This window comes from Dreissena polymorpha, chromosome 4 (genome assembly GCF_020536995.1).
Source record: "Dreissena polymorpha isolate Duluth1 chromosome 4, UMN_Dpol_1.0, whole genome shotgun sequence".
Lineage (NCBI taxonomy): Eukaryota > Metazoa > Mollusca > Bivalvia > Myida > Dreissenidae > Dreissena > Dreissena polymorpha.
The window spans coordinates 51,144,361-51,171,646 of NC_068358.1; the positions used below are offsets into that span (position 1 = coordinate 51,144,361).

The 27,286-nt window shown below is 34.3% G+C and overlaps 1 protein-coding gene and 1 long non-coding RNA gene across 2 annotated transcripts; both read right to left on the reverse strand.

Annotated features, from left to right (window-relative positions):
* Nucleotides 1–7,747: 7,747 nt before the first annotated feature.
* LOC127876075 (uncharacterized) lies at nucleotides 7,748–13,245 on the reverse strand. The gene is made up of 2 exons (XR_008047645.1): nucleotides 12,833–13,245; nucleotides 7,748–12,712 (listed from the first exon to the last, which is right to left on the reverse strand). It is a non-coding gene; the product is annotated as an uncharacterized LOC127876075 (long non-coding RNA).
* A 7-nt stretch (nucleotides 13,246–13,252) lies between these two features.
* LOC127876073 (uncharacterized) lies at nucleotides 13,253–25,674 on the reverse strand. Its single transcript, XM_052420982.1, has 6 exons — nucleotides 25,619–25,674; nucleotides 23,254–24,275; nucleotides 22,038–22,317; nucleotides 21,238–21,433; nucleotides 19,829–19,957; nucleotides 13,253–16,521 (listed from the first exon to the last, which is right to left on the reverse strand). Exons 2-6 carry the CDS (start codon nucleotides 24,030–24,032, stop codon nucleotides 16,322–16,324), a joined length of 1,584 nt encoding a protein of 527 aa, XP_052276942.1. The 5' UTR covers nucleotides 24,033–24,275; nucleotides 25,619–25,674; the 3' UTR covers nucleotides 13,253–16,321.
* Nucleotides 25,675–27,286: the final 1,612 nt, after the last annotated feature.

Genomic DNA, 27,286 nt, shown 5'->3' on the forward strand with positions numbered 1-27,286 from the left:
AAAAGTGTGACGGAAAAAATCTTTTATTAGCCTCGGTGACCTTGACCTTGACCTCAGTGACCTCAAACCTCATCATAATGTAGAGGTCAATGCAAGGTACCTACATGCCAAATATGAAAGAGATCGGTAATGAATTGAAGGTGCTATGACAAACTGTAACACAAGTGTGACGGAAAAATCTATTATAAGCCTCGGTGAATTTGACCTTGATCCCAGTGACCTCAAACCTCATCAATAGGTAGAGGTCCATGCAAGGTACCTACATACGAAATATAAAAGAGATCGGTAAAGAATTGAAGGTGCTCTGAGAAACTGTAACAAAAGTGTGAAGGATGGAAGAAAGGAAGTAAGCAAGTTAGGAACTACAAACTGGCAACTATATGCTCAACCGAAAATATTTCGGGGAGCATAAAACATATTGCTTGAACGAAATATGTAATAACATGGACATTGCATTAATGGTCCTCTATACACATAAATACGGACATAGTTCTAGCTTACGTACTTTTTGTCGCACAATCCAGATTTTAGTTTCCGCTTATTTATGTAACAATAATAACCACAATGTTTGTGGAACGAAACAACTTAAATAACGAATCACTGATTTCTATAAGCCTAAACATAACAGTTTTGTCAAACAAAACATGATGCATATTCCAAATATCCTAATTGCAAGTTTTTTTCGACCTTCCTTAAGTACCTTTTGGCTTTATATCAGTTTTCACTTAGTTCTGTCAGCATATCAACCCTGATTTTGTCGGATACAAAATCTTAAATAACGCGCATCTTCAACATAAGGCCATCTTCGCACATTCCAAGTTACATCAACCTAGCTATTAGAGTTATCGTAAGAGCAGGTGCCGGTTAGACAGACGGACCTGCAGCTTACATATGGTCGTAGCGGTTTCCAAGGTGAAGGGCGAAAGATTGGTTTTGTTTTTTGCAAACATAATGAAGCAACACAATAGTGTTAAGGGATTACTTTCACTCATAGATTTCTTTAAAGTGTATTGAACATAATATATTATAAGTAACGGTTGAAGTAATTCATATATCAGTTTGCTAAATATAAGCCTTTGCACTGTTTTATCTGAATGTAATTACAAAACATATAGCAATTATATATCGCAAACAAATACGCTTTAGTCGGCCTAATTCAAAAACTTTCATACAACATTCAAATAAATTGTTCACCATATAACACGTGCGAGGACATCTGCACAATGTTTGAGTAACGAAGTACTATGTTTTTATGTCCCTGAATATGCAAAGTTTGTTATTAAATCTGTTAAATCATAGAATAATAAACATTTACTGAGGCAATTAGATGTTGTGGGTTTCCAGCTCATCAACGTCGAGAAACCTGTGCTTAAGACAGTTGGTTGCTAAATATACTAATACGAAAGCCACATAACATACGGTATTGACAGGCATATACAAATGACGAGTTTGTGCGATTTGAAAGCAAATCACTGAACATGTCAATCGTGTGGTCTGTAATTTATACGTCATGAAATGAACACAATTACGGTTTTGTCATATACGTACCGATTCTTACAGAAAATGTAATGTAATTTACATATTGGAAATAAAAATAATGTCACAAAACATTTAAAAAAGGAATAAATAAATCGAATAATCGAATCGCAAGTATTAGTTAGTAGCTACCATGTCATTAGTTAACATGTGATATAATAATTGGGCATGTCTCAACGTTAAGGTGAATGCATATTCGGTATCGATGTGTATTATTTTTACGATTGCTGATTCGTGTTTTATTAAACGCATACTGTACACATGACATACATGCGTCTTTAATATCTAAGCTGAAAACAGATACATTCACACATAATCGCACCAGGTTAGTTGATAGAACATCTTACAGGTCATTTACGGAAATATGAAATACATCAAATGGGTGACAAGTCAGGGCTTCGCCATATAAAAACACGCTCATAAAACGGATGAAAACACTGCTTACAATAGCTCACACTTGCATTTGGACTGTTTTCAAGAAAGATAATAAAATCCGTATTTTGAAATAGAAATATATCTGTACACAGATGCATTATTCAAAGATAAAAACTTGTTTCTACCGATAGTATTATATTCACTCAAAGTACACTTGACTGTTAACTTCATGAAACTATGTATATAATTTGATTAAAACATTAATGCGTGTGATAGACCTCTTGTTGCTGGACGGAAATATAACTTATGCATGTGTATGAGTAATATTTTAAACACATTTTCAGTTTAAAATTCATTTCAATAAGCTCTTGTCTCTACTTCTTATATGACACACCGAATACGTTGAAGTGCAAGAGTCATACTCAATATACTTACCATGTTGCGTATGAACGGTTTGTGCACCATCATGTTGACAGATTATAACATGTTGATCTGTCCATCCGTTTCTAATATGAGATACATTTCGTTTAAGAGTACGAACTAGCACTTTTGCAAACTGGCACTGTAAATATTGAACGCATTAAATGATTAAGCATGTAGAATATCCCTTACACACATTTTAGAGATAGAAAAGATAAAAACATTCAATGAGAAATATTATAGTCAATTTGATAAAGATAAAATGTTCACGTATTTCTTACGTGCTCTGTATTATAAGTGCATAGGTGGTAATATGAACGACTTAATAAACATAAACAACAATAACCTTGCCTTCGGCTTTACTAACTTCGTAACATAGTCATTGATACACGATAAACGAAGACAAAGCCCATTTAAGTTTTTTGTGCGTTTTATTTCTATTTATTAAACTGAACACAAGGTTTGGAAATGTTTGTAAAATTCAAGATAAAAGCGAAGACCCGCAACGGGCCCCGCCGGCGACAGCAAGAAATTACTACCTCTCCTATCCGGCTGTGGGCGTGATACTCATCTGTTTAATACAGATATAAACAACGAAACTTTTGATTGTTACGTGTGTAATTATGATTGGCCGTGTGTTAAGTCACGTGTTTGACTACTGCAACGTAAATATGACGTATAAAACGGACACATAACGAATACATACGGAATCGACCGAGTTTTGACACACAATGTAAGCAAATAATCGTGTACGGTAATTATTGACGTTTGATAACCCGAGGCTACTGAAATGTTAATCTAAGCGTGACTGCCTATTGAAGATGGTATGAAATTTGGTTTATTGGATTGATGCAAATTTCGATTATTAGTTAATTCAATAATGCCCAAAATGTTCGTTACGTTACACAACCTTTCCCGTAAATTTGATTGTTTTTATATTTAATGATTTAAAAAAATATTCAATATTATTGAATTACGAAGTACATGAAATCATCATTCCTATAAACACACATATGATGGAAAATATGCGGAAAACAATAAGATTTTGACGAACGTTTCAGCTGAAATAAATAACATTAGGTATTGTTATACAATGTAAATGTCAATCGAAATGATGTGGAGCATATCACAGGTCAGGTCCGATTATGTTGATTGTTGGCCATCTGTACATTTCGTGTTGCCCATGTAGTATTGAAGTTGTCGCTCGCGGCGAATACGATGTTTATTTGAAGTCACTGCCGCCGTTAAGAAAATAGTTGTTGTTCGGAACTCTCCATTCTGGGTTTTTCCGATATTTGAGCACGCGCGGTAGGTACAAACAAAAGCTGACTAGCATATTTTAAAAGAGAGTGAATCAGTAATTTCTCTTATCACTGAATAGTTAACACCACGTTTTCTGCTCAAACGTTTGTTATAGTTGATAAAAATACCATGATTTAATCATTTTTAGATGAACTAATCTCGATCGTGTTTAATTTGTAAGAATACTATGAAACCAGATATAATGCTGCATGTACATGTAAACAGCTTCGGTCACGTTACTATGTCATTGCATATACTGTGCGTAGGCCTGGGCATACATTTTAAATGGAAGTTTGTCAACGAAACTACCACGACATTGACCCCATCGTATATATATTATACTTTTCAAATATATTTAAAATCATACAGACAAGTACCACATAACAAAATCCTCAGTCCATTCGTAGTTCTAGAACTAATATATCGTTCCATATCAGTTGGATATTTATATGTCTATTGAAATAGCTCTATTGTGATGCTTTTCTTTAATCTTATCTGAAAAGTATAGAAAATTATTCTCTAAAGTTTAAGACCTTAAGATAAGAAGGCACATCACGAACGAGCTTTACAATACATTACTTTTATTTGCTACATCTATAAAGCATGCCGAAAAAAACGAGACTATGAATAATGTTTTTCAGAAGAAATATTGCATATGTAAAGCCTTTTTTATAGGTTCCTTCATTACCATACAGCTGACAATGTCTGTTTTTCATGTCTTTTAAGGATGTTAGCTACTGGACCCATTCGTATAGGCGGCTGTACATCTAAACGGTGTATTTAGACTTTAATCCTGTTTTAAACGTCTGACATACATGTATATCAGTGTTAGATTTGTATGTGTAATTACATGTATTAATAATAATAGTAATAGTTATAACAACAAAAGACTTGAATTTTGACATTTCCTAAAAGGAACACTACTGTCGTTTAAATAAATATTATCCACTACTGAATGGGAAGCAAATCGGATATCGACGTTACTGGTCATTACTGTATACTAAATGACAATGTTTGTACCTCCCGCGCGCGCTCAGAAAGCGGAAAAAACCACAGCGCGCGAGTTTCGAATTAAATCTTTTAGCAGATTGTCAACTCGACCGTGACAATTCGCATGCGTTTGGAGATTCAGATTTGCTTTCCGATGTTTATATTGCATCGTCGATTGTCGTTTGTTTTCAATCATTGTTGTTGTTGTTTGCGTTGTTTTTTGTGTTTTTGTTGTTGGTACCAGTGTCATCATTTCTCTCAGGACATTAAGATCTTCTATTGGTCATAATGCTTACAAGATATTAACTAAAGCAGTTTTTTCCTTTTGATGTCTTAGTGTGCCGAATATATAGCTGACTTTGGAAGCGCTATCCACGCACGTCGTATAGATGAACTACTGCATCTACTCTATAGTGATTAAAGTTATAATTATTTTGTCCAGTGTTGCTTCACTTGTTGTCCTTCAAAGATTTTCAGGCGCTGATTTCATTTTCAGCAATAATGGCCAGGTATTATGCTTTGAGAACCAAACACAGAGATGTCCCCATGCTATTCGTAGTATGGTCTTCAATTCGTTGTGAAAGTCGTTGTTTCGCGATGTCGATTTTTATTGGCGTAGTCTTGAAATCTCGATCTTTCATTTGCGTTGTGGTGATACAAGCATCAGTTGTTCTAAATCATGGCAAACGTTTATAAATATGCCCTTTCGTTATTCTTAAATATCGTCATGACAACTTACTAGATCGTCTTAGTAAATATAACATTTATTTAATCAATTAATATCAAAACAATTCCTCAAAAAAATACGTAACTGCTTGATGTTTTGACATTTTACGTACTTGCAATCAGGAATTTGTAAATGTATTCGTTACTTTACTGCCCTAGGAAAAAAACAATGACAGACATACCTGCTCATATCGTGATTTCATAAACCTCATGTTTACCACTTAAGTTCGCCTTAAAACATAGATTTATTGACAGGTTTGACAACTTAATTGAGCAAATTATGACAAGGCAGACTTTTATATATATGCATGCATAATATTTGAACCGTTATCGGCAGATCTCAAAATTAGGTATTGTTCTCTGAATGAACTAATCCCATAAATCAAATGCAATATGCATCCTTCCACCATGCGTAAATGGTAGGCTCTTATAAACCTCTATGTACCCTATAGAGTTTATTCTATAGTCTAGTATTAATATCGGTGCGTCGGCTGTCATTTCTAACCGCCAGGTGTGCACCGCCTAAATCATCTTCAGCAATGATTGCACACCGTCGGTGAATAATCTACTGTTCACGACGTCAACATATAAAGTGTTTGATGTTTCGGTCGATTCTTCTCTAGTATGTTTTGTGGAATAAAAACACAACAACACCTAAGTCAAACGTTTAGCAATAACGAAGTAAATGAAAGAAGCAATACTAGATACATTTACATAATGTATAAAATATACGTCGGGTGTGTTTGCCTTGACAGAATAATATGTTATCTAAAAAAGCCGATGGGTTGTAACTTTTTTGTAATATAGAAAAACAAACAGGACAATACTTTAGTTCTCCCAGGTATACATATATACAACATGGAACCATAACAAAACCACATAACTGCGACACAAAAGCTTGACATCGTTTTAAATATATACCCTTATGCAAAACATATAACAAATATATCAAGTCAAAAGCATTGCCATGTATAGAATGATTTACGAGGCCTTAAATCGTAAGCTACCTTCAGAAGCAAAAACAAAGAAAAAAACACTCAGTCAAACAAGTGTTCACATTTTCACCTCTACAGTCACGTTTTTGAACGACACGGTTGATTTGTGATAGACCTTTCCATAACCAAACAGCAATTTCCGGACACGTTAAATAAAAATGATTAATCTTATAGCATTTTTATTCAAATCAAATAGCAGTTAAAGAAAAATCATTTCAATTTAAATGCCATTAAAATCGCACAAGCCCGTGTGCTAATATGTATGCGAATATATTGAAAATAATATTGCAATTATGTGAATGAATTTACACTTGCCTACTTCACAGTTACGGATTCATATACCACCGAATGGACTTATTTGAATATGAATATATTTAATACTTGGTTACTCTCTAATGCGGAGATGTGTGTTTAGCAAGATGTAGAAAGACTGAACCACGAGCTTTGGCTAGTGGTTTTTGGTCCATTGGTCTTAGCTATATATAACTTTAGCTATTATATAAAGAGTAATTATATACCTTTATATATATATATATATATATATATTCACACATACCTTCACTTACGGGGTCACTGAATGAGACCATGGTGAGGGGCAGAGTCGGAAACCCGCAAATGTGTATATCGAAACCCACAAATGTGTATATCAAGTCTATAAAAATGCCCCTTTACAATAATATATAATTATATATAATGCCCCTTTACTTAGTATATATGTATAAATTGTAATGGGGGTCTTCAGAAGCCAACAAATATATAGATCTAGATATATATACATATGTTAACAGTATCTATAAAATCTCTTAATACGGTGTACTAGGACGGCATGGCGGACGATTGAAGGCCGGGTTCAAGCAATCCTATAGTCCACTTGTCTCCCATCACGAGTTAACTAAAACTCTGTATCGGAAATGTTATTGAAACACAAGAAATACGAGCCGCATCACATGATAAGATACCTTCGGACACTGCGACCTACATTGACCCAGACAACAGGGTCTGGCGGTGGCTAAAACAACATCTACTCTTTCACTTGACTTGCCAACCTAATCATTGACCCCACATGACACAAAATCGAACTTGGCTTACATATTGTCCAGACAAACATTCTGACCAAGTTTTATGACAATTGATGCAAGAATGTGACCACTAAAGTGTTAACAAGTTTTTTTTAATATAATATTAAACCTAGTGATCTACTTTTTCCCCAACCAAGCATGTCCCAAATTAAAACCGGACACATATTGAATTTTAAATACCAGAAACATAAATATCCATGTCTCTGTAAATACATTTATACCAAGTTTCATCTAGATTGATTCAAAAAGGTGGCTTCCGGAGTGTTAACAAGATTTTTCTAGGATTTGACCTGGTTTTCGACAAAAAGAAATAAAACACTTCAGTATATGTTAAATAGTTTTATTAAACGTTTTACAAACAGAAACACGAATACATAGTATGATACTTCCCACAACAGATTTCAGATTTTATTTAACCAAGGCATAAACTATGCATGTATAAAACATTTTAACAAGATGTGAACTAACAGAAATCATTGCAAAATGTTTAAATGAATAAACCTTTTAATTTCAATTTACTTAAAGAACATAGACTTGCCAGGACTAGAGATAATATTAATTCAAATTTTAAATAGTACAATATCAAACCATGCACTATTTTGAAGGAACAAGTTATTTAAATTGAGAAGCTAATTTAGACTAGAAATTTGTCCATAGGATTTTAACAAGTCACAGAAATGTTCAACACACATGTAACAGAACAACAGGTAGAAAGTATTTGCAGGATTTTATTTTTCAAGATATGTTATTTTACAGTTAGGCAATAGAAAAAAATATTTTAGATTCTCATCCACGCCCGCCCCTGTCCAAAACCACCTGCCCCCCCCAAAAAAACATTATTTGTAAAAAAATCAGAACATATACAGTTCCAGACACCACGGGTTTTAGACCATCCCTGATATGAAAAAAACATGGCTGATAATAATAAAGGTTTGGGGTAACGATGAATGCCTTTTTCTCAAAATTTTAAATAATTTTTACTACTGTTCTCCGGTTTTTCGTTAAAGAGACTCTCTCAGAGATCGAGATTTTAACTTTTTGTAAATAAATTGTCTTCTACCATAAACACGACAACATACATTTCTAAAGTAACACAGAACTAGATTATTGACAGCTTTCCAAACTTGCTCATATTTGTACAGAGAAGAAAATTAACATTTAAATCGCAGATATGTAAGACCGTTTAAACGGGTTTATTTTGTAAACAACGATCTTAACTTAGAATAAGAGGTGGTGTTTTTAGATACCATCGTCACGTGGGTCTTCGGAAACGTTTACTGAACATGTGCATGGTCGCATACATTATTTGCGTTAGACGAAAATGGGTCGAGCGATGACAAAAACAAATAGAGAAGACATTAATATTTATTGAATCTTGGTCAATTTGGTAAGGAAAATAAAAAATACTCGCATTTTCTACATCAAATGTTCAGAATTCCACCCAAACTAAGCGCACGATTATTTCCCTTTGCTACTATGTTGCTGTGTAGTGTTTATTTTTAGACGTCACGTGATAGCTTGGCGCGCGAAAAAGAATTCCTCAGTTTATTTATAAACCGGCTTTCCCAACGTTGAACAGACTGGCGCGAAGGCTCACTTCACACCAAGCAACAAAAACATGGGGTTTTAGTAACTTATAAGTAAGGAAAATGAAAGCGGTCTTTGGTATAGTGACGAGGAAGTTGAATATCAAATTTTTAACGTTTATTTACTCCCAAATTACACGTGTCTGAGAGAGTCCCTTTAATGAAAAATAACAAGAGGGCCCAAAGGGCCCTGGGTCGCTCACCTTAGGAAAAGGTCAAAGGTCACAATGGAGCCATTTACAGAGGACCACTAATGTTGTCCACCAAATACTGGTAGAGGACCTCTAGATGATGTTATACATGAAATTAATATGAAAGCTCTAGGACTTGTAGTTTCAGACAAGAAGATTTTTGAAAATTGCATTTAGAAAACCTATTTTTTTACCCCTTGACCTACTTATGCAACCAATCAGAACCATTTGAACAATTGTGGTAAGGGGACCGTTAATGTTGAGTTTGTTCAAATTCCCATTAACGGTTCAAGATAAGAAGTCATTTAAAGTTTTCCTTATATAATTCAATGTAAAATTGTGACCCCCGGTGCGGGGTCAATTTTAACCCTAGGGGCATAACTTAAACCAAATTTGGAAGAGGACTTCTAGAGGATGCTATATACCAAATATGAAAGCTCTGGGTCTTGTAGTTTCAGACAAGAAGATTTTTGAAAGTTGCATTTTAAAAACCTTTTTTTTTTGACAATGTGTACTTATGCAACCAATCAGAACCATTTGAACAATTTTGGTAGAGGACTACCCAGGGACCATTTCTGTTGAGTTTGGTCAAAATCCCATTAGCAGTTCAAGTCATTTAAAGTTTTCCTTATATAATTCAATGTAAAATTGTGACCCCCAGGGCGGAGTCAATTTTGACCCCAGAGGAACAATTTGAACAACTTTGGTAGCGGACCTCTAGATAATGCTACATACCAAATATGAAAGCTCAGTATAAAACAGATTCTAGATTGGACATATTTACTTATATAATTATACAGTAGAATCACAATTGTGTGTGATGTAAACACATACATCTAACATAATTAATTTCTAAAGTAATATGAACTCAAGAACAAGTACCGGTAGAACTGTATTAACAAGCAACAAAACTTACAACAGATTTTAGGATATTACAACAATTATATTATGTCAAAGTAGCACTAGGTCACACTTTCACAATGTAGTTAAAAGAATTATGACTATAGCACAATACTAAGATTTACATGTAATTAAAAATCCATGACATGATTTATAATGAATAAAATTATTCATAACAATTTTACAAAATAATACTAACTTGAAAAAGTACAGATGTATATTACGTATTCATTAACTTTTCCATTTTATAAGAGGATGAATTCTAAAATATTTATAAATATTTTTTTACGTGTAGATTTAAAGTGACTGAAACAGTACTGAAACTCATCACCTAAACAACTTCACAAAGTACATATTCTTTGGTTACGTTCTATGCCAAAATGGCGTAATAGTTCAATAGGAAACCAACTACTCATTGTATGAAATTTACAAAGCCGTCTATACATAGAAACAGATAAAATATCAATATAGTTTTCAAAGCACCAATTTTTCTATCTGATAAGAGTTATATTGTTCTTATTTACAATAATCTGGCAGCCATTTTGATAGTTTACAATTACAGTGGGGGAAAATGTTAATAGCTTCTGTTATTTTTTAACTAAATATAAAAAATATTGTTAACAGCTCTGAGAGGGTATATTAACAAGATGGCCCGATGGCCCTTAGACACTCACCTGAACAATTAGTGTACTAGTTCATGTCAAAATATCCAATAATGTTCTAGCGACAACTGCCATCTCTTGCATCATAAAGAAATGATTTAATCAATTTTGTCAAGGATAACCCAAGGATCACTTCTGTAAACTTATTTGGCAAATTTGGCGTAGTGGTTTAAAAGAATATGCCACTTAAAGATTTTTTTTATTTTTAGTAATGATAGTCATCTTGTGCAACAAAAGCAGAACAAATAAAGCAATTTTAGTATAGGGTCACCCAATGATCATTCTTGTAAAGTTTTATCAAAATTGGCATAGTTTAGGCGATGTCATTTGAAGCAGGTTGACACACCACGGACAACGGACGTAAGGTGATCCTAAAAGCTTCGTGCTCAGGTGAGCTCAAAATGGTATCATTTTAACTGTTATTCATTTTGCATTTTAGATATAAATATATTTTACAATATAATATTGTCTACAGAAAATTATAAGCATAAAAGTTACACTATATGATTTTTTTCCCATAATTTGACTGAAAAGAACATTGAACAATAAATGGTCTGTTTGTTTAACCTCATTTTTAGTTTTTAATTATGACATCTTAAGAATTTCAAGAGCTTTCCAATGAAATATGAACGATAGGTATATGACCAGAAATGATGAAATTAAAAGAAAATGAAATTTCTGTTTATATACATTTCATATAGAAATCTACTGATATTGCTGGACTATCAATATTGCCATCTCTGTGCATCTTGCATGTGCCCATGACATAAAATGGGAACTTTGTATACAGTAATACACGATTTGAAACTATGTAAGAACCAGAACAATGTATTATTGTTACATTACGGTAAAAATTCAATGTGCCTGATGATGTGCTGGGCACAAACCTTCTAAGAATCAATGGCAGATAAAATTCTTTGGGCATGACCAGCATTTGCCTGGATCAGCTTGGGTGCAAGATGTCTCATGGATTATGCTATTCAATGACACACAACACATCAGATAGTAATACATTGTAACACAATTTGGCTGCAATATTATCTGCATTTTTATCTTGTAATTGCAAACATAGATATATGAACCTTCTAACATTCATATGTATAATACTAATACTGACCAGACCATGTCCAAAATGGAATGAAGATACCAATCTTAAAGATCATTAATTAATAATAAAAGAGTAAAACAATGAATGTCCACAGTAGCACAGCTTTACTTTTTTTCTCAAAAATATGTAAAACTTGTAAAATGTGATAGAACTGTTGAACTAAATAAAATGTGAAAGTTGTAGAGGACTAATTGTAGTTACCTTGAACAAATTTTTTTTTTTGATGAAACAAGAGTCGTAATGCCCCAATGCTTGTCTTTTTTTTGAAGGTCACCAAGAAGGTCACACTCAATGAAATATTCTCTATGAGATACACATACATGCCAAATATCAAGTTGCTATCTTCAATATTGCAAAAGTTATGGCCAATGTTAAAGTTTGTGCAAACAAACCAACAGACAGGGCAAAAACAATATGTCCCCCAGCATAGACTGGGGACATAAAAAACAGGCAACCAAGAAAAAAGGCATACCAACAAAATTATTAATGGGGATATTTCTAAAATTATGCAATCTAAAGTTATGATTCTTGTGGGCTGCACTTCTATACACCACAACCTACGTTTATTCCAAGTTTGATGTTAATTGGCCTTATAGTTATGAAGTTATGACTCAGAAAAGAAAATTTAAAATGTGGTATAATTCTGAAATTAAGCAAGCTAGAGTTATGGTTCTCGTGCACTGCACTTCTTCTCAATGAAATCAATCCATATATGAATTTTCATGTGAAAAGCTCTTATACTTTAAGAGTTATACTCAGAGATCTGGAAGCCGCCCACCCATGGGTGATCACATAATATGTCCGTTTTTTCAAACGGGCGTTAACAAAACTTAGTCAGATACCTGTCAAACAGGCTACAACAGTAGATAGCAGACCATTTATTTGGTCAAGGGACATCTACTGACCGACTACAATATCAAAAATAAAATAACCTGAGGTATATACAAAACTTAGTCAGATACCTGTCAAACAGGCTACAACAGTAGATAGCGGACCATTTATTTGGTCAAGGGACATCTACTGACCGACTACAATATCAAAAATAAAACAAAATATAACAAAATAAAGCCGTGCAGGAACATATAATTTTACTACATCCATTTAAGGAATATACACAAATTTAAAGTGTCCACTGTGACCTTGACCTATAAACTGGGGACAAACATTCATCTTATTCGTGCTCAAAGTAGTAAAAAATGGATATACAGGTTTAATAGAAAAGGACAAAGAACTTAAGTCAGATACCTGTTCAACAGGCTACAAAAGTAGATAGCGGACCATTTATTTGGTCAAGGGACATCTACGGACTGACTACATTATCAGAAATAAAATTAAATAATTTTTGCTATATTTTTCTTTCAAAGGCTGTTTCACATAAAAATTGGGCATTTTTGTAAGTAAAGCAGTGCGACAAAATAAATAAAAATCCCTCTATTTCCAATAAACATTGTTTCAAAATACAATACCAAGTTTTAAAACACAAATCCATACATGCCCTGGGGTACTTAATAATTAATTAACTAGTAACTCAACAACTAAATGCAGTTGTTGCCCCAGACATTACAGTCAAACAACTTACAGACATTAATAGTCACACAACTTATGGACATGACAGTCACTTAAATAATTAACATTTAAGTCACACAACTTACGGACATTACCGTTACTTAGAATAGATTATTAACATTAAAGTCACACAATTTATGGACATGACAGTCACTTAGGTTATGAACAATTAAGTCACACAACTTACGGACATTACAGTCACACAACTTATGGACATTACAGTCACACAACTTATGGACATTACCGTTACTTAGAATAGATTATTAACATTAAAGTCACACAATTTATGACATTACAGTCACTTAGGTTATGGATGTTAAAGTCACACAAGTTATGGACATGCCAGTTACTTAGTTTAATAAAATTACAGTCACACAATTTATGGACATGACAGTCACTTAGGTTATGAACAAATAAGTCACACAACTTATGGACATTACAGTCACACAACTTACGGACATTACTGTTACTTAGAATAGATTATTAACATTAAAATCACACAACAATTTATGGACATGACAGTCACTTAGGTTATGAACAATTAAGTCACACAACTTACGGACATTACAGTCAGACAACTTATGGACATTACTGTTACTTAGAATAGATTATTAACATTAAAGTCACACAATTTATGGACATGACAGTCACTTAGGTTATGAACAATTAAGTCACACAACTTACGGACATTACCGTTACTTAGAATATGTCACTTAGGTTATGGACATCAAAGTTACACCAGTTATGGACATAAAAATTGCTCACATTTAGAAATTTGTTAATTTTAAAGTCACATACATTATAAACAATAAATGCCAACAGGCTGTGGATATTATGGTATAATGTTATAAAAGACGCCTTGATAATAGGGATAAAAGATACACTAGTGATGGAGTTCAGATACACAAATCATGCCTATTATAGTATTAATGACACAGAAAGTTCTGTAATTAAATTTGAAGTATTTGAGTTTGTAGAAGAACTTGACCTTTGACCTAGATGGGTGACATTGAAGTTACCAATTCACTATTTCAAACGTTCAGCTGTATGAGATACATTACATATGAGATATTAAGTATGTGAAAGAAGTTCTAACGAAGTTATAGTGTATATTTAATGAGCGCTTTTAACCGTATATTTGACCTTTGACCTTTCATCACTCAAAATGTGCAGCTCCATGAGATACACATGCATGCCAAATATCAAGTTGATATCTTCAATATTGCAAAAGTTATGGCAAACAAGCCAACAAACAAACAAACCAACAGACAGGGCAAAACATGTCCCCCAGTATAAATTCAAATAATTTGAAAAAAAAAAAAAAAAAAAAATGAATAAAAAAAAACTGTCTTCTTTTATATCATTTTTGTTTACATTTTGAGCATTTTTTTATCAGTAATATAAATGTGTCAACTCTTAATCTATTTCAATCAATCCTCCCTGGTTAAGTGGAACAGTGCTTGACTGCAGAACCATAGGTTCAGCTATAAGAAAGAATCAAACGATTTGTCACTTTAAATGAATATTATACAATAAATTATATTTTTTAAAGAAAAAAAGCTGCCTGCTTTTATATCATGTTTGTTTACATTTTGAGCATTTTTTTTATCAGTAATATAAATGTGTTAACTCTTAATCTATTTCAATCAATCCTCTATGGCTAAGTGGAACAGTGCTTGACTGCAGAACCATAGGTTCAGCTATAAGAAAGAATCAAACGATTTGTCACTTTAAATGAATATTATACAATAAATTATATTTAAGCAATTGAAAAATTTGGTAAATAACATCAAAAACTTAACTTATTCGGTTGTTGTCAACAACACTAACCCATTTTTCTCTATATATAAAGTTTAAATTATCTTAAATTATATAAATTAATTCGTTAAAGGATTATTGTTTTTAAGCATTATTGCGTGTTTTGTATGTTATCATAAATAGTGTAATTTCTGATAGGTCTACCTTTCACAATAAGTTTATAATTTCCAATATGTCTCAATATCAAATGACAATACATAAACAGTAAAATTAAGTGCACACTAAAATGTTATAGAAATTAAAAGCATAAAAAAAATGTGTAACAAATCTGGATATAAGCTAGTCCATATGGCTGTTTTTCTTAAGCCTTCTATGCTTCAAGTGGCTTGTATTTCAAATTTGAAACTAAAAATGTTTCACTGACACGGATGGGCATAAAAACACAGTAAATGTTGATACCCTATGAATGGAAACAATGGATAACAGACATTTTTCGTTTGTCTTTGTTCAAGTTGCTGATCTTCTTAATAATGAGATGTGCTTTTCTCATCCAAAGAATGCCGTTGTTCTTCCTGCTTTTTGCCATGGCCAACTGTACTTCTTTGTTTCTAGGTGTTATGCCAGAATCCAAATAAGTCTTAAAATACTCCTTTATTTCAGCAACTTCGTCTACACTCCATTTTTGTCTTGTGTTGGTTTTGACCAAAATATATTATTTGAATAATTCATAGGTGCCATCTACTGGTCACAGCCAACTACACTATGTTTCTTTAACTTAGGCCCAACTCTTTCACAGTGTTTGAACATACAAGGTCACTTTGACCTTTGACCTAGTCACCTAAAAACAATAGAGGTCAACAAAAAAACAAACCTTCCTATTAAGTTTCACAAAGCTTGGCCCAACGGTTCTCCAGTTATTGATTGGAAAAGCAATTTCCTCCAAAGGTCACTGCGAAAACTAAACAGTGAAAGTCATTTATAATTTCAAAAACACATGTCTTTGCAAAGTCCAATTCACTCATCAATTTCGGCATTCTGACACAAGAAATGTTCATGATCATACAACTGTAAACCAATGGCTTTATTTTTTTTTAAATTACCCTTATCTAGCAGTGGTTGAATTCAGTTCATATTTTTTTGTATTTTCCTAATTTGATGTTGTTTATTTTTGTCCGAATAACAGCTTCTGATCTGTCTTGCAACACAGGATAACACTTCTGTGCTTTCCTGATCTCCATTGTTGAAACGTTTTTCTGCATTTTTATCTGAATGTCAAAGGCTTCCCGTAGAGCACTCTCCTCCTCTTTCGACCATCGTTTTTTTGATCCTGAAATATTAAAAGAAAATGCAAATTCTTATATCTACTTAAGGCGTCTAACTATATTTGAAGGCTATAAAATGCATTTTTTGTTTTTAAATTATATTAAAAGACAACTTTGTTATCTGCATATTGATACCATTTTTATGCAGATATGATAAGTAGATATTGTATAAAGCGCCGTTTGTTTCAACGCATCGCACGTTTCTACTTTTGTTTTCGCCGCGCTGCCATATTGGGAATCGCAGTCACTCAGTAAGAGGGGCGCCTACGGGGTAATCAGCGCATTGATACAGTTGTGCGATTTATTGCCCCTTATTAAACAGATTAACGGCTATGAGAAAGAATACTGTTTGTGATTAAGCCTCTGTCATTCATTCATTTAACTGCAGTTATGGGAAACAAACGAAACAAACAGGCAATTACGAAATTTGATGAGACAGTGAAAGATAATTTGAAAGAAATATGCCGTGGATCTTGGTTTACGGGACCCGTGTATGATGATACGGGGAGTATCTGCATAATATATAAGTTATTTCTAAATTACCAACCAATTTAGAGCATCAAACAACATGTTCCACAATTTGCTTCACCCATCGGAGAAACCGTTTAACATGTGAAAATTAATGTCTTTTGACATGAAGCGTGACTATGTCATTTAAAGATCGCAATTATCATCGGTTACTTTGACAGTGGCCAACATAAGAAAGGTGCATTTTAGGTACATGTTGTATTGTTTGAGAAAGGTGTTGAGAATAATTATATTGCGTTAATTATGTAACCGTAACAACCCATTGAAAACCATCAACACATTAAAAACAATATTAACCACGCTTGGAATAATGTTCAAATGCACTGCACTAAAATGCATATTATTCTTTTGTATGGAAAGGGGTATGTAATAGGGCATATTAAAATTCCTTTTCAATTCAATTGGCGAGGATATTTACAATATCAATGTTGAGTAACGAGATAGTATTATATTATACTATACGGTAAAATTCTACTTTAATAATATATAATTATTTTTAAAAGAAATTTCAGTATATTGAAAAAAAATATTATTAAAAGAATGATTATGAACTTGCCTTTATTCAAAGTATCTTATATGTTATTTAGATCATTTATTTCATGTATTATTTAAAATACGACTTGAAAATAATTTTAATAACAGAACATATATTTTATATTCACTTATTTTAAGACATTTCGTGTATCTTAATTATCACAAATGTTTAAAAGAACATTAATTAATGTAATTTCATGAAACTAAAAATCAAAGTCATGAAGGGCCGGAATAGCAGCTCTAAGAGCTGTATGTTATTGTGAAAGGATTTACAAACATGTTTACCGAGTGAGAAATGAGGAATGTTTCTAGATGTGTGACCATGTTATTTTCACAATGCTGAAGGAGACTGTCATAGGCGTTGGTGAGCATGTTACCCTTGTAGGTTTGGAAGAGGTGTAGGTTGGATATTTAATGTGACAGTGTTATACACAATGGCGACAATAACACAGGCATTGTATACAACACATTTATGACAAGAATCATTTTGTTTAGTAAAAATAATGAGCTGTTATTGCTGCATGTGACAAGCCTAATTACAACATTTGTTGATTATTTTGTTGGACGGAGTCTATGAATTGGTTTATGTGATGATTGTCGAAAGATCTGCAACTTGATTAGCCGATAGATATGGATTATTGCCCTGATAACTTGTCTGATAGGGTTTTAGATCTTTGTGGGCGTGATTTTAGAGAACTGATTTTCCAATCGTTTGGAGTTTTTGAATTGGGATAGTTTTGTTATTTGTTATCTGATTTTCAGGCGGTTTTCGACACATCAAAATCTATCCCCCGGGGAGGGAACCGTGTCACAGAATTTTTATTGTCCAATTTAAAAGAAAGTTGTGTTATTTGAAGTAATAGAGGGTAATAAAAATAGCAAAAAAAAATGGTTATTTCTCAATATCTTTGAAACGCATTCGGATATCAAAATTTTGCAACACGGTTCCCTCCATATTGATATTATTTACAATACAAAGTTTGTTTGAATGAAATTGAAACACAATTGTAAATTTTATCGCAAATCAAAAACTTTGGAATGTGAACAATTTTCTTTTCATAATTATGACACGCAAATGCAAACATTAAAAATATAAACCTTAATGACATTTTAAAACAGTACTTTATCGATGTATATGCTTTAAACATAATTAAAATATTCAGAAGTGTGAAAAATCTATAATAGGCTTCAAATATAGTTAGACTCCTTAAGTTTAACACTGCAAAATAGAGGGCCCAGATGGAATATTTCCTTCTATACATATAAAGGTGGACCACATAAATATATACATATAAAGGGTGTGGCCAATATGACCCCAGTGGCATAATATGAGCAGACTTCAAACCTCTAGTTAAAATAGAGGCCAAACTCTGTACAGGTTACTTCATATTACACCGTTATGAACTTTTCAGCTCTAATACATGATGTAATATGCATCAAAAAGTCATTATTGACCAAGGCGATAGCCGAGAAGTCTTTAAACTAATATTAATAATAAACTAAGTGAATCCTAGTGTTTCCCAATACAACCCTATGAAAACTTAGCAACACTGGAGTAGTGCCAATTATGACCCCAGGCCATAATTTGAACAATATTGGTAGAGAACCATAATACCATGCTACATACATAATATCAATGCTCTAACTCTTGTGATTTCTGACAGGATTTTTAATTTTTTTACATGATGTCACAATTCAACAGCCTCCTGTTCAAGTAAACTGGTATCAGGATTGTGTCAAACCATCTCTCCAGTTCACTGACATAAGGATGTTGTAAAAAGTGGTAAATGCCATCACAATTCCACAGCAACCTCTTCAAGTACACTGATATGAGAGTGCTATTTACTATCACAACTGTCAAACAAAGGCCATAGTTCAATAACTATTCCAACTAGAGTAATCAAACTTGATTATGGCAGTAGATGTGATAGTGGAGCAGACACATGTGAAGTTTCAAGCTAATACATTTGACGTTTTTGTGATATTCATGATAAAGTGTTTGCATGCTAAACATTAACCAAGGTGTCATGCCTGGGCGAGTACAATAGCTCAGACTATTCTTCTGATAATCAGGTTTATTAGAATGACCTAGCTGAGGCTAATACCTACAGCCTTCACATCAGAGGAAACTGTATTTTAACTCAACCAACCTGGGCTGATTTTAGTTTCATTAAAGAGAAACTTCAGTTTTTAGTCAGTCAGGACACAACACTTTTTACAGCTACAAAAGTATTCATATAAAATAAATACCTGTACATGCATGAGGCTTCTGTACAGCTTCTGTTTCAACTTCAGGAACATCCTCATAGCTGTTGTCTGGTTCAGACAATTCTTCAAATGACCCTGCTTTGTAAGGTTCAGGTTCAGGTTCAGGCAATTCTGCAAGAAAGGATGTGTTGCTCTGCTGAGAGTGTGTGTGGCAACTTTTAGCATTATTTCCGTCATATCATGGCGGTCAGTTAACCTACTCACCATTCCTGGGCATACTTAGGGCTCTGGCCTAAGTTGGTAACTAAGCACAAACCTACACCAGACTGACCACTTCCCTACATAAATCAGAAGTAGTGGAAGAATAACAAGAGCCAGATGGAAACAACTGCACTCTTGACTATTCGAAAAGTCAGAAATGAAGCAAAGTAAACATATTATGCTCATTTTAAATGCGACATTATTTCAACTGGGGAGTGAGTCAGGAATTCGATCTAAACCTTTCCCACCAACAAGAGGGCCATGATGGCCCTGAATCGCTCACCTGCGTATCAGTTGCCTCTGTAGAGGGTCCATAAATTTTGCAGCACCATATCAGAAATAAATGCAAACAGAACCTAGCGCAACTGTTTAATAAGTGTAGTGTAGTCTATTTTAGCAACAGAGAACTTGACCTTAACACAGACAACAAGGTAGCAATCCAAAGTTGTGTCTTAATATTAGCTACCCACACACCAAGTTTGGTGTCAATGGTCACAGCTTACTCAAGTTATTAAATGGAAACTGAATTTCATTTTTAGCAACCTGAGTGACCTTGATCACAGACACCTAGGTAGGAATCCCAAACTGCCTCTTGATATAAGCTACCTATATACGAAGTTTGGCGTCAATAGGCCAAAGCAAACTCAAGTTATTAGGTGGAAATTGAATTTCATTTTTAGCAACAGTGACCTTAATCACAGACATCTGGGTAACAATCCCAAGCTGCCTCTTGATATAAGTTACCCATACTTTAAGTTTGGAGTCAAAAGGCCAAAGCAAATTCAATTTATTGAGCTGCAACTGAATTTCTGTTTTTAACAACAGTGACCTTGACCTTGATACTATGGTCATGATTTGAACAACTACTGTAGACATCAGTGCCAGGATGCTTCAGGACAAATTTGGTTAAAATCTATCTAGTGGTTTGAGAGGAAATGTTGTTTAAAGCAAATTGTTGAGGGACGATGGATGCCGGACGAAGAGCGGTCACAATAGCTCACCATGAGCCTAAGGCTCAGGTGAGCTAAAAAAATTACTGCATGTATAGAGTAAGGGGTAAACTGACAGTTTAAGGTTTAAAAAATACTTGTTGTTTAACAAAATCTTAAAACTTTTGCACAGTTGAGCTTAAGTTTTAACCAGCACAGATACTGTGAATATCCTTATTCCTATATTAGCTAACAACTTACCATCAAGGCTGACCGACGAAAGGTCGCGACCATTAAACCCCTGTAGTTTACCATCTTCTAAAGCTAGAAGAGCCCTTGCAACTTTTGTTCGTTCAAGCACTGACGTCTGCATTCTGTACACGTCAGTATGTATGGCAACAGAGTGTCCCATGTGATCAGCAATTAACTTCAGCTCATCATCTCTCATATCCATTATCTGTAAAATATGATAACCTATCAATTAAGAGTGCCATGGCCATGCCATAATCTATGGCATGTGATCTTAGACTGGTCAGACATCAGATAGTTACAGAGTTTGTTCCCTACCCAATATGGGATATATGGTTAAACTGTTCTGTGGAATAATTCTATGGAGCTTGCTGGCTTTATCAAGTCTTTTAGGCTTGGTCATGCTGATCATCAAATATTAACATGTAATACTTAAAAACAGGAATTATGCTGTAGAAAAAATAGGGTTGGTATTTCAGCAATTTATTTAAGATGGCCCCTTGTTCACAAAGAAATTGCAAATCTGGATCAGGATAAAGATTTTTTTACTGTGAATTTCTTCCAAACCAATGTTTTAAAACAGGAATGACTCCAAATGAGTGAAAGAATTATAAAGAGAAATGCAATGATGCAAAGTGGTTTTATTTTATTGATGTCTTGAGACAGAAAATGTTGATTATTGATTTGAACTGAATTTAATAAATTTAGATCAGGTAAAATTTCAGGATCATTGAAAAATTGGATAATGCAAGACAGTGAACAATTGGACATTCGCTTCCCCTTGCAGCAAAAATTTTAAGAGACCTATTTACCTGAGTAGTAGTTGCCAAATACTTTCTCAGTTTTGTTGTCCTGACCCGTTCTGGAAAGGCAAGATTGTGACACTTAGATGTGACCACTCTCAGTGCTTCACAGCCATCCTGTGGTGAATCTGTACATCTGGAGAATAGGAACGTGTTTGTTGATGGTACACCAGCCTGCGCACGAACCATCAAGAGGTGCGACAAACCTTCCACCATGTCGGTGCTTAGAATTACAAACACCTTCCTCAGTCCCCGAGTGCTCTTCCCTCTTACCTCAAGAAGTTCCATTCTGAAATGATAAAAGTAACTACTACCTACAATAGCAGAAAGAATGCTGACACTTATATGTTTGTCAATAAATTACTGTTTTTCCAAATGTAACGTTTAATTCTCCAGCATGTGTTTGATGACATCAGTACTTTTGAGACCTCAAAAGCTGTAATATTATCTTTAAAAGAACTGACCAGTATGTGGTAAGAAAACACAAGTGCCACATTTGTCAGGGTAAGACAAAGTGAATCTACCAGTCCCATGAGTTGTAAATAAGGAAATCTCACCCTGAGGGTTAGAGATATATGTCCAAAAATGAGGCTTGCCTTAGTTTTTGGACATATATTAATTATATCTAACCGGAGGGGTCAGATTTCCTTATCCACAACTCAAGGGGGGGGGGGGGGGTAAATTTGTTTTTTCTCACCTTTAAATTAATCTATAATTAAAACACAGATTTGAAATTGTGACGTACAGACAAACGGACACCGAGGCGATAACAAACTATGTTCCTTTGGGAGTATAAAAACAAACAAGTGTGACCAATTGACAATTTAAACACATAACTTGTTACTACTGCAAGTGCTGTATCGTTAAAATAGTAGTTGACTCTTTCAGTTATTTGGATATGCATATTTGCAACATGACTAGCTTTTTTACAAATTCTTACGAATGAAAATTAGTCTGTCAGTAGTAGTCAGGTAGTTTGAGACAAATCTATCTCAGACTGAAATTTTGGCGGACAAATCTGTCCAAAGAGTGAGAAAAATTCTCAGTCCTTGGGGAATGGTTTTGTTACAGTTCTCTTGTGCCTCAGGGTGCACACAATCAAAGCCCTTGAATCCAGAATACCTTGTCTTACTCCAACAAACTTAAAAGGTACTTATAATTTGATACACTACTAAAACATCTGAAATCAGTTTTGAATGCCATAATCAGGAATATTGAGCATTACCTCTTTAACAGAGCCTTTTCACTGACAGCCAGGGAATTGTAGATTTCGGTGTTTGTGTCTAATTCATCTCCTCTTATTCGCTTCTGGAAGTCACTCACTTTCAGCTCAGAGACCTCATTTACTCTTCTTTTGTTGAAGAGTGCTATGCGGGCGATCAGTAAGTGTGTTATGTACACATACTCGGGATATGTTGGTGCTGGGTTTTCCATTTTTATTTGTATTTCTTCCACAAGAAATTTTTTGAGGGACACTAAATCTTCAGTAGAAGGAAGTTCACATCTTTTGTTCATTGCTTTTAGACGCTTGCTTCTGTTGGCGACTGATGAAACCTTTCCCTTCCACTCGGCATCGAACATTTCTGTGAACTCGTTTGCCTCTTTTTTCCGCCTACAGTCCTGTCTGCGAAGGCACATGCTTGATTTCAGCAGGCTTACCTGTTTTATATAATGTCCTAAGTTTAAGCCCAGCTGTGATGAACCAATTTCTTGATACATTTCTTTCACAGTTTTTGCCACTAAATCAAATTTTTGAGCACAGATGAAATGGCTTAAAGGATAGCTGAACAGTTCCTCTCCATTTAATCTTACAAGCAGTCTGGCTAAGCTTCTCATTTTTGTTCTCACATTGTCTTGGTCTTTCAGTCTTTGCTCTTCCAGTGGTCCCAATCTTCCCAGATGATACAACCCAAACTGTCTTATTAACTCATCTTCCTGACAAACTTTCTTCAGACCAGGATTTTCTTTGGTTTCTTTCATTTTATCAATAACTTCATCTAACATTTCAATATCTTCATCCTGTTGTTGAAGAAATGGGGCTATTTCACATCTAGCTTCTCTAATGAAGTTTCTCTCAGTGTCATTTTCAGCCCCATCTGGTTTGAAACTGCAGGTTTTGACATGTGACCATAGAAGTTTGTGATGGTAAAAACCTTTACAAAAACGACAGTGAATATAGTCATATGCATTTGCTGGGACGCCTGGTCTCCTGTACACAATCAAATTCCCCTCTCCTTTCTGAAGAACCTGTTAAAACAGAATAAAGATGTTTATGATAGTCCTGCATATATCTCCAAAGAAAATATGCTGTAGTGACATTTTCTTTAGATATTCATGATTATAGCGTTTGCACACTTAACTTTAACTGAAAACCAATGATAACAACAGGATGACTATTAAAGCCCTTCTTATTCTTCAAATGATCAAGCTAAAGGAACCTGTGGATCGAATTTGAAGCTTAAAGATGGAAAAGTAGGTCATGGTCACATTCATTTATTTTCCCACATACATGTAAAATAATGTACCTGATATTGAAAATAGCCCATGTTTTCAATTTCTGCCAATACATACAACTTTGTTGGCCCTGAGAAACAAGTTCAATAGGCCAATCTTATGCAACAAACCTCTTAGTCTAGTTGATTCTTCACGCCAAAGATCTAAGGACTTTTGGTCGTGTACATGAAGGATTTCATATACTGAGAGGCAAAAGAAAGTTAACAGTGTACCTAAATATTAATTTCTTTTGAATGAAAACAATTATCAACCTAAAATAAAACTGGAAATGAATTTCAAACCATTGATTGAATAAATACAGTGACTTCGCGAGGAACAACGTTTGACATGATGTCATTATTGAAGTTGTTACAAGCATACCCACACGGCTCTTAGTGCATCTGTGAGTTTTGCCATAAAGACAAAAAGTAAAAGCAGAGTTTTGCTACACGGAGTACCAACATTGACATGCATAAGTTTTCCTTTTAAAATCATTCAAAAAATCATTTACCAAATTGGTGAAAGATAAAAAAAAAATTATTCACAAAACAAAAGTGTAAACTCTCTTTTGTTTCTCAGTACACGTGTATAAGAGGAATGTAGGTGACAAGTATGGTATGGCTAAGGAGCATGGATGAAAAATAAATGACCATAACTAACAAGAGGGCCAAGATGACCCTTAATTGCTCACCCGAGTAAAATTGATCCCAGGGGCATAATATGAACAATTTGGTAGAGGAACTTTAGTTGATGCTTTATGCCAAATATCTTGGCTCTAACTTTAATGGTTTCTGACAAGATTTTTTATGAATTTTCCCTATATAACTCTATGTAGATTTGTTGATTCCCGGAACGGGCCATTTTTGACCACAGGGGCATAATTTGAACAATCTTTGTAGAGGACCACTAGATGATGCTACATCCCAAATATCAAAGCTCTAGCTCTCCTGGTTTCAGAAAAGAAGATTTTCAAATTTTGTCCTTTGCCCTTTGAAACAATTATTGATGAAGCACAATGACATTCAAGGATCAGAAAAGCTTACCATGAGCACTTCGTGCTCAGGTGAGCTAAAAAGTCACTGCTAAATATTGCTTACCTCAACATTATGATTGAAGTTACCCTCATTCTTTAATTTCTGTAGCTCTGCTCTTTTACTTTGCTTTTCAGCTCCATTTGACTTATTTTCCTCACCCTTGGTTCTGCTGCATGGACAGCAAATAGGTGTTTTGACATCTTAGACTTGTACAAGTTCTTGCAATAGTAGCAATAACTCTTTTTAGAATAGTTCCTTTTGCCATCATTGGATTTGTAGGATTCAACATAAACTGAAATTGATATAAATGCAAGATCTGGATGATGCCTTAAATCAAACTGCTTTCTAAGCAAGTTTGTTTTGTCACAAAAAATAGGTCTCCCCCCACCCCCACCAACATTTTTCAAATTCAGCATTTTTTAAATTTTAAGCAAACCTTTGATAGGAATAATATTAAATGTCAATGCCACGCACACACACACGCACGCGATGATGATGTATACGTGTATTGTGGGGTTGATTATGTATACATGTAATGTGGGGTTGATGATGTATACCTGTATTGTGGGATCGATGATGTATGCGTGTATTGTGGGGTTGATGGTGTATATGTGTATTGTGGGGTTGTGGTATATACGTGTATTGTGGGGTTGATGGTGTATATGTGTATTACACACACACACACACACACACACATTCACACATACACACACACATTTAAGAAAATCTTTTTTTATAGAGCAAAAGACATAAGGGCAAACAAACAAGTTTCTTTAGGCCTTAAGTGTTCATTTACCATTTTTAAAGCAAGATTTCTTCCACGTCTTCCCATGATGTCCATCACTAGTATTCTTGCTTGTAGCATCACTGAAATAGACAAGCAACCATGTGTCGTCCCCGGTTTTAACCACGTGGTTTTAACCCGTTAAAACCGCCACGGTCAATACTCCCAAAGTGGTTAATACTGGTCAATAGAAAATATTAACTTTTCTTTTACATTTTCAGCAATTTCTTTAATCATACACTACTCATAGTAGAAATATCAGATATACAATGAAATATGCAGTTAAATACATTGTGTATCAATATATTACTGGATATATGGACCATTGAAGTTTGCAAGACCTGATCATGTGGTCAATATACTTTGATAAGGTGGTCGATTGAGGTTTAAATAGCGGGTGTAAGAGGTCAATATACCTGAATAAAGTGGTTACTTGAGTTTAATAACCAGTTTATATTGTCGAAAGGCCTTATTAAGTGATTGATTGAGATTGTATTAGCCAGTGAATCAATGTTATGTGATCAATATGCTAGGTTAGTTGGTCTATTGAGATTTAAATGGCTAATGTATGTGGTCAATTGTCTAGATGAAGTGGTCGATTGAATTTTCATAACCAGTATATGTGGTCAATTGCTCTGAAGAGGTGGTCGATTGAGACTTTCATAGCCAGTGTATGTGGTCAATTGCTTGGAATAGGTGGTCAATTGAGATTTAATAGCCAGTGTATGTGGTCATTGATCGGAAGAGGTGTTCAATTGAGATTTCATAGCCAGTGTATGTGGTCAATTGCTTGGAAGAGGTGTCATTGATATTTTCATGACCAGTGTATGTGGTCAATTGCTCGGAAGTGGTGGTCAATTGAGATTTTCATAGCCAGTGTATGTGGTTCCAATTGGTCCAGATGAAGTGGTCAATTGAGGACTTTCATAGACAGTGTATGTGGTCAA

Excerpts from the sequence above, each read along its gene's own strand:
- LOC127876073 (XM_052420982.1), bottom strand. The coding sequence starts at position 24,032 with ATGTTAGATGAAGTTATTGATAAAATGAAAGAAACCAAAGAAAATCCT. Across the intron at positions 22,318-23,253 it reads GAAAAGGCTCTGTTAAAGAG|AATGGAACTTCTTGAGGTAA; the intron begins GTAATGCTCAAT and ends TTATCATTTCAG. Across the intron at positions 19,958-21,237 it reads TTCGTCGGTCAGCCTTGATG|AATTGCCTGAACCTGAACCT; the intron begins GTAAGTTGTTAG and ends CCTTTCTTGCAG.